The following is a 20,504-nucleotide window of genomic DNA, read 5'->3' on the forward strand; positions in this document are numbered from 1 at the left end:
GAATTATACAATGTGCACATACTATGTTCTCACTCTGAGTACCTTCTATTCTATGCTGTTGGGAACAGGCTCTTAAAAACTGAACTGATATGGGGACCACTGTACATAGAAAGTAAGGCAGAATTTGCAGCCTAAATCTCATCAAGCTTTGTTAAAACAAACACAACGGTTCGTTCACAGAAACAGAGCATCACTTTCCCGGGATGGAAGGACATCAGTCAGGGCAGCTAGACACACCATCCCTTCAGTCACAAGGTTGACAGCACCTGTCCAGGAAGACGATATCCTGCTGCTTTTGAATCTTGCCAAAGACTTTAGAGACATACATACATGTATGTACAGCCCATGCCAGAGAACGCTCTCCACCCTGTTTCGTTCCTGCCATGTGCAATACAAGGATGCCACTGGGTTTTAAAAAGAATCCATAGAGGATAAGAGTCAGAGAATGAGAACAAGACATGCTAGCACTAAACCAATAAACCAGCACATCTCCAGGCTTAGGTGCATGGGGGTAGCTGCATGCCAATTTCACTGAGGAAGTCAGGTGGGCAAGGACACAGGCAGTAAGGATGCTGTCCACTGGGCCATTCGATTTTGCCTTGTCTCCAAAATTCAGAGAATCCAATTCACTTCTCTGCCAGATTCCATTACCAAGGGATGTAGATCAGGATCCAAATGGTGCCACCCTCCTTTCGTTTCATTACTTAGCTCCAAGGTCATGCTCTCATGTTTGCATTGGCGGGGTGAAATCACTCAGTGTTTGACACCTTCGAATTTTCCATTTAACAAACAACGTTTCCACATCAGGTACAGAATGCATTTCTGTGATGTAAATAGAACTAGTCTTTGGCTTGGAATCTTGTTATAAAACCACTATGTATTTTCCTGACCCAAATCACTGAACTCTGCTGCATGCAGCCTCTCAGCTGTACCAGCGGCGGCTCCAACGTGCTTGTCTGTCCATGTTTGTCCCTAAAGCCGAGGAAAGTCTGTGACTGCTGTAATAGGATAATACATGTGGTGGCAGGCATGTTCTGACCTTTTCTCTGGCTAGGATTGCTGATTATTAGACCAGAACATTCGCAAACTGTCTCTGTGAATAATTCAACTCTTTTTTAAAACCTTGATGAGGAGATCAGGGCCAGCCTGGAGCGTTTTCTGACCTCCACTGTCTCTCCCCTTATTCAGATTTGGAGGGGTTTTCTCTACCACAAGAGGATCCAGGGTCTGCGTCCCTTTTAGAAATGAGCCCTTGAAAGAAAATGAGAAAAAATCCTCACGGGAAAATGTAAATCAGGGGTGGCAAACTCTTGCCCAACCCATCTTGGCAGCAGAGTGAGGAGTAACCGACGGTATATAAAAATAGATTTTAAAAAAAAGTTCCTGTTGTATATAGCACAGGGAACTATGCTCATCATCTTGTAATAACCTTTAATGGAAAAAAAATATGAAAACAAGTACATGCATGTATATGCATGACTGGAACATTGTGCTGTACACCAGACTGACACGCTGTAACTGACGGTACTTCAATTAAAAAAGTGAGAGAGAAATGAAAGGCTTAGAGCGCATTCCTTCCCAGGGTATTTGCATTTTATCAGGAGTCAAAACCTTAGGCCAAAGGATGAAGCTCCAAGTGGAATTTCCTGCCTCAGCCCCTCCTGTTTGAAGAGGAAGCTAAATCTCCTTGCAAGACCTCTCACAAGCACAGCACATTGGCACGGGGATCACGGGGACAATGAGGACACTGGGTGCGCCTAAGGCTTAAGGGGGAAGCTTTGGCCAGGAGGACGTGCAGAGAGAGTTATCATCCCCTTTAAGAAGCCTTGGGCATTTAGTGTTGCTTTAAAATCCAAAGCAGACTTGCTTTTGTGGAGTTGTTTTTCCCCTCCTCCTTGGGGAACGTCTGTCATCACTTTAGAAAACACAGTCTGATGAACACACGTCCCCAAAACTTCTACGTTGGTTTCCAACTTCCCTCTGCGGGGGCTGCTTCCCGAGCAGAGCTGTCTAGTCTTACCCTCAGCCCAGTGTGGTCCCTGGTGCTGTGCGAGTGGCCCATTAGGAAGCACAAGAAACAATCACAGGATGAAGCCCTGAATTACCAGACGGTATTCTAGTCCCCAGCCCAGAGCAGCACTGGGCTGTGGGGAAGAGGTAACCACCCTGAAAGCAAAAAGCTCCAATCCAGCCTTAACCAATAGCAACTCAAAGGGTTTTTGTGAAAGGGGGAACTTTTGGAGGGTGTTAGTTTTTCTCTTTTTGGTAGCAGCAAAGGACCCTAACCATAAATATGCATTATTCTGCTGAATGAAACGCTTGCTTCCCCGAGCTTGAAGAGCAAACTTGTAATATCTTCTCGGGGAATATTCCCTTACTGTTCTTTGAGGGATGAAATGCTTTAAGTTATTTAAACCTGAGAATCACTACAGCTCTGCGATTTGTCATTCGGATGTTACTGCTACAGTTATCCCTACTCCAGAGGTGCACAATAGCCACACTCTGGAGCCACTTTTGTGTCACTGCCTGCAGTGTGGACCACCACCAGCTGGCTACTATGGTTGTATACAGACATCTCGCATGAGGCTATGGCATTAAAATAAAAAAAAATGCTTTAAGAAAATTTTTCAAGAGATCTCTGTGCTGGTTACTCGGGTCACTCACCAGGTCCATTCTCTGCCCGGCCCTGTCCGGCTCCACGCCCCAGGACCCCCAAGGACAACACGCCCCAGTCTCCCTTGCTGGCTGACTTCCCGATAGGGTGAGCCAATGGGAGGCAGGAGGTCAGAGGGCAGCAGCAGGAGGAGACTGGGGTATTGGCTCCCTCACTCCCTCCCTCCGTCTCTCTAGGAACACCTCCCTCTCCTGCTGGTGGGCTTCACTCTCACCAGCTTCAGTACCTGCACTTTCCCCCGTACCCTTCAAGTCTAGGGGTGACGACAACTTCCCGCTATCCCCAGTGCGGGGGTGAAATCCCCTGGTGGCCGCCTCCATCTCTGCGAATAGTCCCTTCATTCATGTGTCTTCACTTGAAGCAACTAAATGGGATGCTGTTCCTGCCTGGACCCTATGGATAAGCCCCCCTGCACTCATTTCATCTACTCCAAACAGGGAGGTCAGTGACCATCCCCAAACCTGTTTAGAGTAGAATTTAGCCAATGAAAAAAGATAAGCCTCATGGCAGGAGGGTGCTGGGGTCCACCCAGCTGAAATCTCCAGCCCAGAGGGTTGTCTTTAGCTTTAGAAGGAAAAGACAATCCGGTCGTGATCTTTGTCCCTAGAGCTGATTTCCACCCCCCTTCCACTCGTGAACATCAAGATACTAGACAGACACCTTTTCAGATAATATTTAGAGTTGGTGGGAGTTTTTCCTCCCGTTGAATTTCTTTCAGTGGCTGGTGTTCCTGAGCTGGACCCTCTCTTAAATCCCTGCTAACTGTGGTGCAATCATGAGGTTGGCAGCATTTTCCCTCCAGCATCCTCACCCATCCCATCAGGGCACCTCTCTCTCTGAGATTTCAGTCCCCCCTGGTCACATGTCCTACATCCTCCCTCAGGTCCCATTTCCAGATGTTAACTTATCACCGAGGTACTGGCTGAATGTGCATGTGTCTCTTTTTTTTTTCATGTTTTAAAATAATATTTAATTCAATGGAGTATTGCTTAAGATATAATGTTAAATAAGAAATGATACGAAATATACATACAGTTGATTCTAATATCATTTAAAATATAAGTAAATTCAGTGATTATGCAGAATTGGATATAATCGATAGGCTTTCCTTCTTTCCACCCTCATTCCAAGTGTCATTCTCTGTGTGACAGCATCGCTGATACACAACCCAGACTGGCTAATTCCCCACCTTCTCCTCAGGGGGTCTCAAGTGTCCCTGGAGAACAGGTCACAGTCACCAGGGAGTTAGTCTTCCTACCAGACCCAGGAATCAGCAGGAGAGACTGAAGTTTCTACTTGTGGGATGATAAAGGCTGACTAGTCAGAGGGGGTTGAGGTGTGATGCCTCCCTTGGCCCTTTAAAGAGGGGCTACTGAGAACTGTCAAAGGATGAGCTACAGAGCAGGAATGACAATTGGTCCAAATGTTATTCGGGAGCAAATATAACTCTGCTGATCCTGACTTTCATTTATGCAACTCAAAGAAATTCCTAAGTCTCCCCAACTAAGTCACAACCCAAGATATTGTTTTCAAATCCAAGTGGTCTCTGGTCGTCCCTTCTTCATTCTCCCCAGCCTCACCCCCATCCTCCCTCCCGCTATGCATTTTCCTAACCACCCTTCCTCCTGGATGGTTTTTCATGAAGTGGAGTGCTCAAGTCGCCTTCCCTCAAGGCCACAGACTCCAGATTCCTTGCCAGTCACAACCTGGAGAAGTAACCACGTGCAGTCAGCTGTGTCAGTACATTTCCAAGTCCTCTTTTAGTGCTGCTTATAGCTGCTTACAGCTTAACAAGATTTTCTGCCTCCAACATTTTTCAAGGCAGTCAAAGTTATGGGTGCAGAGAGCCTGTTGGATCTTTCTGGGCCTGGATTTTTGGGATTTGCTCTGGAGAACAATCCTTATTGACGAAGGAAATGTTGCAGGACAACATTGCAGGGGCTGCCCTAGATCAGGCTCCCGGAGAGAACTAGGGAAGATTAATTATAGTTCAGATGCCCTTGGTGACTTCCACCATATTGCAGCTCTGAGGGCTCAGGATTGGCCAATGATGCTGAAATCTACAATCATGGCAACGATAGGGCTCTGGTGAAGGGAGTTTTCAAGGGGAATGTAAAATTTCAGAATTAAGATCTCTCCTTTCATTCTGTAGTCAGTAAGCTAAGCGCCCATCTCCGGGGATGCCACAAAATCAGTGGATTATGGAAATAAGGGGGAACAATTAAGCATGGAATGTGCCCCATGTAGGGTGCTGGGCAAAGCATGTGGATAATAGTTCTCACCTATGTCTGATCCTGGGGCCAATAAGGGACTGCTAGTGAAAGCCGGAGTGGAAAATCAGGGTGCAGACTAGCCAGACACTGGCATGTGTAGCCACCTCTCCCCATCTCTGATCCTCACCAACAGAAAAATCATGAAGCTCTCCCAAACTCAGGAACCACTGTAGCAGCTACTCTCAATGCCAACATGTGACAGAGGACAGTTATCAGAGAGCCACCAACATCCAGACTCCACAAGGCGCCCTGGAGTGGATCAAATCCCGTGACCACTCCCTTCTGAACGTGCATGGGCATTTCTGATGGGGTCCCCTTCCAACCAACTTTGATTACCTTTGGCTACGTGCTATCAGTAAACTCTAGGGTGTCTTAATGAAAAATGGAAGGTTTCTTCCTCTCCAAATCACCATCCTTGATCAAAATCTTTGGTCTTTGCCAAGAGAATTTAAAATGAGACCCTATTTATGTATGAATCATTAAAGATGACTTCCATCTGTGATGAATTTTCACCCCAGGATCTCAAAGCCTTGCAATCTTGAGATTTGGTTCCAACCGTATTTCACACTGAAGGTTGACACCTGTTAGTGGGTCATGGGATCAAATCAGCTGGGCATGAAAAAAAAATGGTGAGCAGAAGTATTGTTTTAAGAAAATAATATACAAAGTCTTTCATCATAGAGGATTACTCAAAGAGAGGAAAGAACTCTGTAGATAAACTGTCAAATTATGAATCTCTCCCTGCCCATTCATTACCTACAGACAATTATCCTGGGGACATGGGTGCTGCCCTGGACAGACAGTGGGGGCCTTAGACACCTTAGGTAGGGGCCAGGCAGGGAAAGGAGAGCCTTAGCCCCCAACTGAGAAAGGGGGCACCAATGGACCCATCACTTCCATTACACAAACTAAATGTCTCCTCCTGCTCTGGCACACAGGTCAAGTTCCCTCTAGCTTTTTTCTCTTTTCTTTCCTACAAAGATCTTGAAACAAAAGTGTTCACTTTCTACCTTTACTTTCCCAACTTCCATCCATGCCTCCACCCACTGCAAACTGGTTTCCACTCTTAAATTTCCACTGAAATTGTTCTGGCGAAGATCACAAACGATCTCCCTCTTGAAACGCATGCGGCTTTCCGACATCACCCCGCAGGACTTCTCAGAGCTCCTCGGTCATACTTTCGTAATGGACACAGCAGTCATGGGCGATGTACGCTGAGGGCAGTTCTTGTGGAGCGCTTAGCGCTGCACACCATCCTGAGCACAGTCTGTGTGCTTGTCTCACAGCCATCTTTCTGGTGGGCAATGCTTCTTCTAATTTAAAGATGAGCGCCCTAGGCTTAGAGGGCCTGAGAAGGTCCCACGGTTAGAACGTGGCAGTGCTGAGACGTGCGTTGGGGTCTGTCTGACTCCAGGCCCAGGGCTCTTGCTGCCTCTCCTCCTCGGGCTCTGGCACCACAGCTCCCTACCCCGGGCCTTCTGCTCCTCTGACTTTCCTGTCTTGGCCCCTTCCACAGTCTTCTCTTCCTCCCTTAGCACCTCAAATGACCTCCAAATCTATCTCCTTAACTCAGATTTCTCTCCTAAGCGCCAAACATGTGGCTGCCTGCTGACCTTTCTCACCCAGATGCTTTGTGGACATCCAAGAATCAAGAAGACCTAAAGTGAATTACCTTTCCCTGAAAACCCACTCTTCCTCTCATGGGACCTCTTCCTCTCATTCTTTCATTCGTTCATTTGAATGCTTGGAAGTGCCTACAAGGTGCCAAGCAATACTCCAGGCACCAGGAGTACCTAGAACATGATGGACCAAGTCCCAGCCTCATTCTAGCAGAGGAGACAGACCATAAACAAATATGTGCACAATGTCCAGTGGTGAAACGTGCTGTGACGAAAACAAAAATGTGGAAAGGGGTTAGAGAATGACAGAGTGTTTCGAGGGGCTGTCTCCTTGAGGAGCAGAGGTGCGATGGATATGCTATGAGCAATGCCTCTGTCTCCCAGGTGTCCAAGACAGGAAGTTGGAGGGTATCCTCAACTTTGCCCTCTGGCTCACCCCACACCTTACTTTCCACCAACTCCTGTCTCTTTTACCTATTCCCTCCCCACTGTACTGGCCTGCCTCAAGGACTCAGCACCTCTCGATGGAGTTCGCACCTGGTTTTGGTCTTTCCCCTCTACGTTAGCCTCATCTGGCTGCCAGAATAATCTTTCCAAGACACAAATCTGTTACCAAGACACAAGTCTTCTGCTTGCCAAAAATCCCTCGCTGGTATCCACTTTCTACAGGCTTAAGTCCCAGATCCTAGGAGAGATGTCCAAGTTCCTTGTATTCTAGGGCCATCTTCCCTCTCCCAACTGTCTCCTGCCATGCCCCTGGTGCACATGCCATGTTCTTCCCACCTTCCTGGCTTTGCACAAGCTGTTTCTCTCACTCAGAACATGTCTCACACCTCCACCCTCAAATTCCTACACGTCCTTCCAGACCCAGTTTAATCATCCTCCTCCATGAAGACTTCCTCAACTCCTCAGCCAGAACCCCCATCTTCCAGCAGTTCTATGACTGTGCCTCTGCTGTCATATTTACAACACTCTGCTATAAGGACTTCGGTTTCATTTCTTCAATAAGCATTTGTCAAGTGCCCACTGCATGCCTGTCATCATTCTTGGTGCTACAGATACAGCTATGAGTAAGGCCAGACAGGATCTCAGCCCTCACTGAGGTTATGTTCTATTCCAGTACATCTCCTCCACTAGCAGGATTATGTAACAACAAGATTATGGTCATTCTGACTGCATCTATGTATAAAACCTATTCAACGAAAAAAATTAAAAGTAAATGATCTAAATAATCTGACTATACTACGAAAAAAAAAAGTAAAGGATCCAATGTGGTAATAAATAATAAGGCTGTCAAATATTAAATTTTCTTTTTAGAAGGTCTGTTTTATTAGCAATAATAATTGCTAATACTTATGGGTGGCTTTCAATACTAAGTACTTTAAAATGCTCATTTTACTCTCATAACAACCCTGTGAGGCAGCTACTGTTAAAACTCTTATTTTTCAGATTAAAAACAACAACAGCTAAGGTTGAGAGAGACAGCAGTCACTGGCCAGGATCATGCAGAGATTAGGTGGCAGATCTGAGGCCGCACTTTGGTCTGGCTCGTGTCAAAGTCCAGGCTTTTAATCACTACATTATACTTCTGTTTAGTTTTATTTTTCAATTAAAAAATGTATTGTTAAAAAACCAGGCCAGATTAAAATCAAATGGTATTTCCTTTCTGTTGAAAGAAGTCCTGAGACCGTAAGCGGGTTCACTCTAACTCTTAGAAAGCAGTGTGGTGAGAGATGGGAGAGGTGGGGGGAGGCCGGCGCAGGGATGGCAATGACTTGGGACAGAGGGGAGGGAGGACACAGACACAGTCTCCACGGCACGCGCCTCTCCGAGCGCCCTGCTCACGTGATTCTCCTTCTTGGCAGCCTCCTGGAGCTCCATGGCCTGCTGCACATACATTTTCCCGGCTAGGATTTCATTCTCTAGCACTGACAGCTCCTTCAATGAAATGGGCCAATTCAACCGTTCTAACGCCTCGTTTAAAGTTGCCTTGTTTTCCAAGTACCGCATTGGTTTGTTTGCATCTAACCTAAAAAAAAGAAGAGGAAGAAACAGAAAGTGACTCTAATAGAAAAAAATATGGGAAGATGGTTTTTCAGTAAACTCTCCCCTGAGAAACACCTGTCAAAGCAGAAGTTAGGTGTCAGTGAACAGAATCTCAGCCATGCCCTCTGGTCCATCAGGGCATTGGCAACCTGCACAAGTGAGAAAAAAATCATCTCTGAGTCTGAGTAGGCACTTTTCCCCATTACCTAATTTGGTTGTCTGATTTTATAGAAGTTTGATACATAGCACTTTTTTTCAACAATTTTTTTTCAGCATATTTGGAACCCATTCCTTTCTCCTGAGGCCTAACATTTGGCAGAACCAAAAGTGAGTTTCAAAGAGATTTCACACAACTATGCCTAGCAGTGATTCTGGAAAACAAAACAAAGTGGGGGAAAAAAAAAAAAAAAACCTAAACCCAAATGTTTGTCTCAGTGCAATAATTCTCATACTAGCTCATTTTAGCTATTTTTATCTCCTCTCCTCTTGTAAGCTTAAATAGGCCTAAACTTTCTGGCTTCACTGTTTGGTGCACAAAAAACAGAAGCCAGACTTTCTACCAGCTGATGGACAGAATGTGTGAGTCCAGGGGAAGCCAGTGTGGAATGGAGGGCCCAAGTTCTGGATTCTGTTTTCAGTACCAGCTACTTTTGAGTCAGACACTCCTGGAAGAAGTGGGGGGATTGATCAACTGAGAGAGATATGGGAGGAAAAGCATCTCCTAATTATCATTCTGTTATTGCTGAAGGTGACATTTCCTTTTTTTAGATATCGGATGTTGGAAGAGCACAGTGTAAACCCAGTACAACCACATGACTCAATCCACAAACAAACTTGTCTCCAGAAGACAGCAAAAATTCTTATTAAAAATCTAAATTGGAGTGATGTCAGCAAGACGGTGAAGTAAGAAACCCCAGGCCCTCGTTCTCCTACAGAGACACCGACTTAGCAACAGTACATGGACCAAATTGCCTTTGTGAGAATTCCAGAAGCCAGTTAAGAGGTCACAGCCCTCCAGGAGCACAAAGCCAAGAAGAGCAGGCGTTGAGGTAAGTATGAAAGTTTACTGCATCTTGCCTGGCCTAGCCCCTCTCCTTCCCTGGCACACTGTAATGCAATTGGGAGAAAACTCTTAAATCCTGGCTTATCCCTGGGGAGGGAAAGAGAAGAGCGGAACATGCATCCAACATTCTGGTCTTTTGTGGAGCTGCCCGAGAGACTGGCATCTGTCTCGCCTGACTCAGAGCACTAATAAGAATGGCGGTATACTTTGGATGCCAGGTTAGGGGCAGCTGAGAACAAAGGCAAATTATACCACCAGGTATTCTGCAGTACCAAAGACAGACTCTAGCAAGAGCAAAGACTCATGGGCTCCTGAGAAAAAAACAAGGGCAAACCTCTTTAACTGGGAAATTACACACACAGACCTAGAGAAGACATCTCCCCAGGAAAGGTACGCGAGGTCCGCAGAACCCCTAGTCAGGGTGACTGGCGGAGGTCTCCCCTGTAAGAAGCCATCTGTGAAGACTGGGAGGAGTGCCTGTTTTTTACCCAAATGCCCAAATCTCACCTAAAGATACTAAAATATACAAAGAAACAGGGAAAGATGGACGAATCAAATGAATGAAATCAATCTCCAGAAATCTACCCTAAAGAAATGGAGATCTACGAATTATCTGACAAAGAATTCAAAATAACAGTTTTAAAGATGCTCAGTGAACTCAAACAGAATACAGATACATAACTAAATGAAATCAGGAAAATGATGCATGAACAAAATGAGAAGATCAACAAAGATATAGAAACTATAAAAAAGAACCAAATGGAAATTCTGGATCTGAAGAACACAATACTGAATTGAAAAATTCACTAGAGAGGTTCAAAAGCAGACTTGGTCAATCAGAAGAAAAAAATCAGCAAATTATGACTATTTTAAGTCACAAATTGTTACGAGAGGCAAAGGAGGACATTATATAATGGTAAAATAGTCAATCCATCAGGAAGATATGACAATTATAAATATATATGCACATAATGTCTCTAATGTCAGAGCTCCCAAATATAGAAGCAAATATTAACAGAATTGAAGGGAGAAATAGACAACAGAATTAAAGGAAGAGATTTCAATTTCCATTTTCAATAATGAAACACCAAACAGAAGACCAATAAGGAAACAGAGGACTTAACACTCTAGACTAATTGGACCTAACAGACAAATACAGGACACACCACCAGCCAACAGCAGAATACATATTCTTCTTAAGTGCACATGGAACATTCTCTCCAGGACAAACCACACATAAAGAAACAAGCCTGAGTCCATCCAAGGCTTAAGAGATTTCTCTCTTTGATCTTTCATTTCCCTTAACACCAATTTCCGTAAGTATTTCTCTCTCATTTGATCTTGTACTATTATTGTCTATGTGCACAAAATATGATCATTACAAAGCAGGGCGTTCTCTGAGGGAAAACCCCCTACTTGGTTCAGCTCTCACCTTCCAGGCCATAAGCAGCTTTCTGGAAAGGTGGGACAGAAGAGCCAATGAGTTATGTGCACTCAACAAGGAAAGAATGGGCATCAGACTGATAGCACATAGCCCACTCACACCTTGCTTTCAACAGTGAGGAGGGAAGTGATGCCATGAAAGATAATGGAGTAGAAGAATCAAGGAATTAGTCTTTTTACCAAAACAACTATTGAACCAGCAATAAATGCTAGAATGAACTATTTTGGAATTCTGGAATGTAGTGGGATACAGCACCCAGGAGAATGCTTGCTGAAGAGAGAGGCTGGCATTTAAGGAAATCTCTGTCAGATCACTGGCTAACCACAGAGATGACACGACAATACTTCAGGGAGCCCCCATGACAAGGAATATAGTCTTTACAAAAACAGTGTGGAGAGACAAACACAGCCTCCATCAAATAACACCAGCCATTTCTGGGGAGGAAAGAGAATCTGATTTCCAGAGTTGCTACATTACAATGTCCAAAATGTTCAGTTCTCAACAAAAAATTACAAAGCATATAAAGAAACATGCAAGCAGAGCTCATCCACAGGTGGAAAAAAAGAAATGGACAGATCCAGACACTAGGGTGGTAGACAAAAGCTTTAAAATAACCATCTTAAAGAGCTCAAAGAGGTGAAGGAAACCATGGACCAAGGACCAAAGAAATCAAGAGAATGATGCAGGAGAAACTAGACGATATCAATAAAGAGAGAGAAATTATGAAAAATGAACTAAATAGAAATTCTGAAAGGCACAATAGCTGAAATGAAAAATTCATTAGATGGTTTTAACAGTAGATCTGAGCAGGCTGTAGAATCAGCAAACTCACAGATAGATCAAATGAGATTACAAAGTCCGAAGAGCAGAAAGAATACATGAATGCAGAACAGAGTCTAAGGGACACGTGGGATACTGTCAAGCTTACCAACATATGTCTTATGAGAGTGTCAAAGGGAAATGAGGGAGAAAAGGGTAATGGAAAAACAAACTGATGTATACATACAACAGATACTGAAAGAAGAAGGAAATACTTTATATGCCACAACTTGGATGAACCTTGAAAACATTAAGTTTTTGCATTAACTAAGTAAAAGAAGCCAGACACAAAAGGGCACACGATGTATGACTCCTTTCATATGTTATATCCAGACGAGGCCAATTCACAGAGACAGAAGACAGACCGGCAGTTATCAGAGGGGGAGAGAGGAACAGGGAAGAATTACTTACTGGGCACAAGGTGTTTTCTGAAGTGATTTTTAAGTTTTGAAACTAGAGGAAGGTGGTGGTTTGCATATTTTTAATAACTTAAATACCACTGAATTGAACACTTTATAATAGTTAATTGTAGGTTATATGAATTTCACCAAATTTTTTTTAAAAAATGAGAAGGAACTGGCTTACTTTTCTTTTTCTTCTTGAGATAATGCTCTCCAAACAATTTTATTCAAGCGCCTGTTTAAAAAAAATCAACAATTTTATTTAGTAGCAATACTTCATTTCATGACAAAAAGGCTACTCCAGGCAGGGAGAGCCCAAGCCAAGCACCATCCCCCCCACCACCACTGGACCACACCCCTGTCACCTGCTTAAAGAGATTGGATGTGACCATCTCCCTCCCTCAGCATCAATGCAGAAGCCTCATGGCTTTGTGGCAACCATGCTAAATAGTAAAGGAGGGCGTAGCTCTCAGCTCCATCAGGTAAACCCAGGCTGAGAAAAGGCAATAAGCAAGCTGGACCTCATTATCTCTGCATGGAGGTATTTCTAAACACCCACCGTTTTTCTTCTTAAGGAAAAATATAAGTGTGCCCTTAGCCTGCCTTCTGTAGACATTCTTCTATCTGGTTGCTCAGAGCAAAAAAAAGAAAAAAAAATGTTATAGGGTCACAAATAAGAGGATTGGGACACACTTTAGAGATCACTCAGTGTGACCTCGTTTTCCAAATATGGCCGCTGAGAGGGGCAGACAGATGAAGCGCCTTACTCATCCAACACAGTGAGCTGGCAGGACTGAGACTAGAGCTCGTCACTGAAGGGATTTGCAGAGAGACGCCGGCAATCCGAGAGGAAGGAAGGAAACTGGTGCTTTCTATCAGGTAGTGACAGCGCCTTTTCTTGATACTAACCAGCGGTGCTTTTCTGAGAGCTCCCAGCCCAGTTCTGTACTGCTACATCACTACCCAAATCAGGCTTCCTGGAGTACCAGGCACAGAACCTGGCTCCACGGGCTGTGAGCTGCTGTTCCAGGAAGGAAAAAAGCTTCAGTAAGATGAGGTGGGAGAATGCCGCCACTCCCCAGGAGGCACGCTTCCTGAACCTTCCTGGAGTATAACAGCACCGCTCTCCCAGAGCTGCTGGTGCGGACTCAACAAGCAGGTGTGTGCACGGCACAGAGAACTGTGTCCGATGCAGGTAAATGCTCTGTGACAGAAAGAGTCAGGAAGCAGGAAATATGCCAGCTCTGCTTCTGTCTCACTTGAAGTTTTTTGGTTCTTTGGGGCCTATTTGGAAATTGGGTTTCTTTTTTTTCTTTAATCATGTAGTTGATGTAACAATGATCAGGGCATCTAAGACGTGTGTGCATTTCTAAAAAAAAAAAAACCATTTAAAAATCCTTTTAAATCTAAACTTTGAGAGTGTAGGCAGTACACTTGGGAGGCTGGGAGTGTAGACAAGGACTTGGGAGCTCCAAGGGGTCTGGGTTCAAATCTCAATGTTGGGGAGGGATAAACTGGGAGTTCAGGATTTAGCAGATATCAATCACTATATATAAAATAGATAGACTACCAAGGTCCTACTCTATAGCACAGGGAACCATAGTCAATACCTTGTAATGGTCTACAATGAAAAAGAATATGAAAAGGAATATATATATGTGTATAAATGAATCACTATGCTGTACACCAGAAATTAACACAACATTGACTATATGTCAATAAAAAAGGAAGAATAATCATAAAAATTTAGTACAATATAAATTAAATACATCTGTTAATAAAAAAAAAATCTGTGTCTCCACTTTGCTGCTGTGTGATCCTGTTACATAACTTTTTGAAACTCTGTTTTCTTACCAAGAATGAAACCCTTGAAGCCCCAGCTTGTAGCCCTGCACCAGGCCTTCACGGACCAGGTAATTAGAGCACTCAAACATTTGAGTGATTCAAGCAAATTCAATTATAATACGAATGCTATTATTATATTACACTTTGAATAACTGAATTTGAATAACTAAACTTGAATTAGATCAAATTCAAATTAAATTCCAATAGTCAAAGATATATATAGCTACCCCTGCTAGGAAGAAGAGAGCAGGGGAAAGCCAGCAGCCCAGCCCCTGCCCTGGGGGGCCAACATGCGCACAGCTGGGCAGAAGCAGTGAGCGCTCCAAGGGCCCCACGCAAGGCAGGAGGTAGAGAGTCACCGTGGAAAGGCCTCTCTAGGGAGGTCCACTGGTGCTGAGGCCAGAAGAGATGAAGGAGGACAGCTAGGGGGCAGAAAGGGGGCAGTGGAGCTTGGAAGCAAGAGAAGTCCTGCCTGGTGCAGGGGGAGAGGTAGGGAAAGGGGGATACACCAGTGAGAGAGGGTAACTCCAGAGCCAAGTCTCAGACCGGAGGAGGAGGGTTCGCCTTGGCAGCATTCAGCCTGCCTTTGAGGGAACTCAGAGGAGTCCGGGAGAGCCCCTGGAGGCAGCTGAAGGAACTGACAGCACCAGGTCTTAGGAGACAGCCTCAGCTCTGAGGTGGAAGAGGCCCGAGTGTGAGGAGACCCGGAGCGGCCTGAGGGAAGGCCAGCCACTGGGCTGGACCATGCACTCCAAGCGGCAGGAGTCAGGCCTTATATCATTCTGCACACACACTAGACATTCTGCAAAATGACAGCAGACCAGTAAATGCTGGCCTGGGCCACGTCATTCACTTTCGTCTATTTTATTTCATTTTTCCCAACCACACGGTAGTAAACGAAAACCCAACTGCACAGTTGCCAGAACCAAGAACAGGCTGGCCTGGAAGAGCCGGGTAGCTCAAGTTCAACGCAGCACGTGCACCGAGGATTAGTAAGTGCAGGGGGCCGGGCGGGGGGAGGGGAGGGGATTAGAGAGCTGGGCAAGGGGGATGTGGGGTTACCTGCCCTTGTGAAAAGAGGCTCCTAGCTCAGCACTAACACAGAGACTATTTAAGAGTATAATTTTCATGGTACTCAACTGGGTCCTTTTCTTGATTTTGATATAAAAATTATTTAAATAATAACAGATTATCTCCATTATCTCATTATTGTGGCGTTTTATTAGTCACTGTACAGAATGTTAGATGCTAAAGTGGCCCAATTCATGCTGCTAAAAGGAAAGCTGCAAAGAGTTCACGGAAGCATGAGATTTCTCAGATTTTGGAAAGGGATGATGGTTTCCTTAAGTCTGTTGGACACTTTCAGGAAACGTACTTAACGCAGCGCTGGCAGAGGAAGCCTCTTATGTGAGCTGCTGCTGCGGCTGTTAATACCTCTGATGGACAATTGTTACATAGCTTCTCCTGATGAAAAATCTAAGCCTGAAACAAGGGAAAACAAGCCCAAATTCCACATCCGTGGAAGAACAAAGCCAGGTGATACTCACTTTTCATAGGACTTAATTGCCTGCTCCACTTTTTGCTTGTAGATATCCAGCTTCACTCCTTGGGGGTTAATTAAAGTCATCTTATTTGTGTCATTGCACACATGTGCCAGAGGAAAGACCTATACACCAATGCCAAAGGAAAGTGTCACTTGATAGGTTACTACAGGCCTTCAAGAACGGATCTCATGGCTATACAGTATGTTTTTCTGATGATAAAATCAATATATTATATTTGTAGAAAAATTAGAAAATATAGAAAATCGAAAAGAAAAAATGAGAATCAGATATCATTGCCAATCTTTTCCTTCCAATTTTTAAAACTACATAACTTTTAAAAAACAATCACCACAACCAAAACAAAAACAAAAACTGTTTCAGGAAACCCTAGTCAGAATCAAGTATTATCTTCATAAGCTTCTGTCAAATTGATGGGTGTAAGTGATAAGAAACAGGATCTCATTTGTAGCTACTTTGTAAATTTCTAGTTGGGTTAAACATCTTTGTTGTATATTTACTTAAATTTTGATTTTCTTTTGAGAATATGTGGTTATTGATTTTGATTACTTCCTTTATCAGTTTATAAGAGATTCTTATACACATCAAATAGAGAAGGCTTAGTGATCAATGAAACCATGTTCTGTGAGAACCGCAGAGTACCAGAGAGGGAAAATTTTTAAGTTCTTTCTGTCTGCATCTGACACTTGCTTCTGGGTCTGGGGACGCCTCTAATTCCATGCTCTCTTAACAGTACCTGTAATACACACTTACCTGTTTGCGTATTACCTCTTTCTCCCTAGGAACTTAAGCTCCCTAAGAGCAGAACTTTGTTTCATTCACTGCTGTATTTCTATCACCTAGAACAGTGCCTGGCCCTCTACAAATATTTGTTGATTAATGAATAAATGTATATTCACAAAAAGATATAGTCCATATCTTAATATTTACATAAAAAAAGAAAAAGCCTAACAGGAGAATACTGACGTATAACAGCGTTTTGATATTGTGTGTGACCCAACCACAAGGAGCACAGGCATTTTGGAAATGTGGGGAATTACTTTTAAGAAGTAAATTTTTACTTTCATTCCAGATGATACGGAGTTCATGCTTTTATGTTCTCCCTTGCCTCCAAAATCATACAAAAATTGTATTGTCACTTAAGGGGGAAAATGCATAGAAAAAAATGGAAAGAAATGAAGAAGGAAAGAAGGAAAAAGAAATATGCATGGTTGATATATTTTTATAGACAAAAAACTGAACAAGTCAGCAGGGCTGAAGCTCTGGGTATGTTAACTCTTGTGTCCAAAGATGGCAGGGACCATGGAAGCTCAATGCCCAGAAAGAGAGTGGGACCATGAGTCAGGCTCGGTGCCTGAAGCCAGCACTAGAATGAGGTCCTTTCACCCATGAAAGGCGGCCCTGCCTGGTGAGAGAGGACACTGGTGTAGCCTCCCAACCAAGAACGAAATCAGGCCACCCTCAATCTATACTATCCCAGTATCACCATGGGACAAGAGCTCTAAATGCCAGTGACTGGGGTGAGGGGAGGCAACTGCAAAACAGAAGAAGGAAGAAAAGAACAGATTTTTAAAAATCTTGTTCAAATGAGGTGGCATACTAAAATTTCAAAATATGCACCCCAAAAATGCCAAAAATGATAGCTGAACAAATCAATAAGCAAACCATCAATTCACCTGAGAAGAAACTAATTTTATGAGCTATCTAACAATAACTTTATACTAATTGCGATTAAAATTAATTATGTTTAGGTTGGTCAAAGATATAACTGTCATATAAAAGTAGAAGAACAAATAGATGCGTCATAAGAACACACGGATGAGAAAAAGAATAACGTTTTGAACAATAAAACTAAATCATGTAAAAAACAGACACTGAAATGGAAAGTTACATGTATTAATTTCATAATGAAAACATCAAGACCAAAACAAACAAAAAATAGCCAGATTCAGAAAACTGAAAAGGAAGGAATTAAGTTAAGCTGAATAGTCAAAGCTCGCTACTTGTCAGACACAAGAATTCACCACATGGCTTCTAAGCACTCTTCATCGAAGAAAAGGAGTCAGAACAGTGGGTTAAAAAGTGGGTTGACTGGACTTTGAAAACTGAATGAAACTTGCAGAAGTGGAGACAAACAAATAAACACCCCACCATCTCTCAAAATGTCAAATAAACTTTCAGAGGAAAAAAAAATCAGTCTCACCAAAATGAAAGACCCTTACATTTTTATCTCCCCTGGGAAAAAGACTAAAAGTCTATAAATAGCTCTTCAAGTTATCAACTTATGGCTCAATTACAAATCAACACCACAAAGTATTTCACAACACTGTAACATTTCACCAGGATCCGCTTGACTCCTGATGAAAGGGACTAAAAGAAAACCCAGTGCTTTTAAACAATCTTCTACCTCCCTCTTTCGTGGATTTGGATTTCATGCCTTGCGTGGCCATCGCGGACTTCGGTGTGGTAGGAGTTCAAATTTGGCTCGTGTGCACCCACTCTCATTCCTTTCTGTGTGCAGATTTAGGGAAAGACAAAGTCATACTCCACACCTTCAGTATGTGGTCTTAGGTTTTACAACATGATGGTCAGGTGAAGGTCCCACGGGATATTCTCTTTATGATGTCAAATTTAGTGTGACTATGAGGTCATAAGGGGCATTCTTGGGGGTTCAGAATCATGGCCGCCCAGCTTCTGTATGGACACAAGTGGGGAGGAGAGTGCGGTTAATAGGAAATGACACTCTGTTTGAGAGGCGATGAAACCACCTGGTCACACCTCCTTACAAAATGTTTTACTTATGACCTCTTATAATGCAAATCAAGCATTACCAACTAATGGAGGACCCTTTTGGGCAATATTTGATAACAAAAGGGAGCCTCAAGGTATTACCTATTTCTATTCTCTTGAGGTTAACTTAGAAGCCTTACCAAATTCATGATAATCACAACAAAGGAGGAGGGAGAGCACACAGGGCAGGGTGCTACCTACCCACAGGTTTGTGATGAGAATTTACCATGCCACAAAAGGCACGGAGCACAAGGGCCCACGGTAGGATGCACTTGGAAGAATGTACATCGTCTTCCTTGGCTTTGCTTTCTAGAGTCAGAAGACTAGTTTGCTCTCCAGAAGAACAAGACTGTCACTGCTCTTTTATTTTTCCCTTCTTGGAAACCACTCGACACTTTTCTGTCTCTCAGCCCCCCGTAGTTTAGTCCTGTCGACTTGACTTTATAAACAGCCCTGGATCCATCCCCAGTGTTGTCACCTGGATGCTAGCCACCTAATCCTTGCTTCCTAACTGCCCCCGGCATCCCAGCCTCGGACCTCTCCAACTGTTCCCCACATAGCAGCCAAAGCCCACACTGATCTTCTCTCTCTCCTCTGCTAAAAACCCTTCCGTTTCCCTCAGGATGACCTTCAAAAGATCCTTAACTCAACCAAGGTCCTTCCTTCACTAGCTTTCACACCTTTCTCCAGTCAGACTAAATGTTCTTTGGAATGATGAACTTTCTCTGACCCTTAGATTCCCCCCCCACGTTCCCACTCTGCCTAGGTCGGTCCTCTCCACCTCATCAGCTTCTCAACTCCTCCTCCCTGGGGTCCACACCTGGACTGAACAGAACCCCCAGGTCTGAACTCTCCAGGCCAGGTCCCAAGCCTTCTCTGACAATGAAGCTGGTAGGGGCCCCCTGGGTATCTTCACTCTGTACTTCCCACCCATTACGTTTAACTAGAACTTCGTTTCTTAACTGCTGTTTCCTCCATGAGACTGTAAGTTGCGACTGGGCAGGAATTTGGCAGTCTTGTTTGGCTGTATTCTAGAGCCCAGCTCAGGGACTGCATACAGTAGGCATGTAATATTTATTGAATATTTTTATAATTAAAGCCAGCATTTATTGAGTGCTTGCCAAATGCTGTCTATTAAATGCATTACTTCTTTTATATAAATCTATCTATTTATCTATCTATCTATCTATAGTATATTACATATCCTGTAACAGTCTCTGAGTAAGTATGTTATCATCTCCAGACTACAGGTATATTGCATCCATCCTGGAGAGCAGACTTCTAAGTGCTGGGGTGAGTTACTGTTTTCTTCTTCCAAATATGAGGGGAAGACCAGTTGAATAAGAATAAGATTCCATGTCTGCATACTATTTTTGGGGTTTCCAAAGTATCTCTATACTCGCAGAATTAGAGCTTATCCACAAATATTATACATGGTTCTTCTTAGGAACAAGGCTGTCCTTGGGGATATAAATGAGTGGAACCATATAATCTATTTGGAAGGTGGATTTGGTTTACCCTGCCAAAAATTTAAAGGTACACATCCTTTGGGTCTAGCAATCCATCTATCACAAAGATAGACTTGTCCGTGTGCCCAAAAATCTCTGTCCAAGAAAATCCATCACAGGATTGTTTGTAATAAGGAAAAGAAGGACATAATGTAAATGTCCATTAATAATGCAACCAACAAAAATGAGACAGACCCATATCTACACACACAGAAAGGTCTCTAAGATATAATTTTGAAAGATAAAATAGCAAATCCATATGGTATTGCCTTATTAGAATTGTTCTGTATATTTAAATTGTTATGTGTATATATGTATAAATAATGTGTATGTATGTGTGCACACGTATGTATTTGTGTGTCTGTGTGTGTAGGAAAAGGATTGGAAAGCTATTCACCAAACTATTCAGAGTGTTTCCTTCATAACTAAGAGTGGTGGAGAGAGCTTTCCCATTTCCCTC

General features: G+C 43.4%; 1 protein-coding gene across 1 annotated transcript in view; it reads right to left on the reverse strand.

Moving 5' to 3' along the window:
• VWA3B (von Willebrand factor A domain containing 3B) overlaps positions 1-20,504 on the reverse strand; it is a 122,905-nt gene that overhangs the window by 17,480 nt on the left and 84,921 nt on the right. Inside the window, 3 exon segments of the mRNA XM_032469556.1 lie at positions 8,412-8,595; positions 12,524-12,574; positions 15,732-15,850. Of these exon segments, the coding sequence (XP_032325447.1) occupies positions 8,412-8,595; positions 12,524-12,574; positions 15,732-15,850 (354 nt within the window).

This window comes from Camelus ferus, chromosome 28 (genome assembly GCF_009834535.1).
Source record: "Camelus ferus isolate YT-003-E chromosome 28, BCGSAC_Cfer_1.0, whole genome shotgun sequence".
NCBI lineage: Eukaryota > Metazoa > Chordata > Mammalia > Artiodactyla > Camelidae > Camelus > Camelus ferus.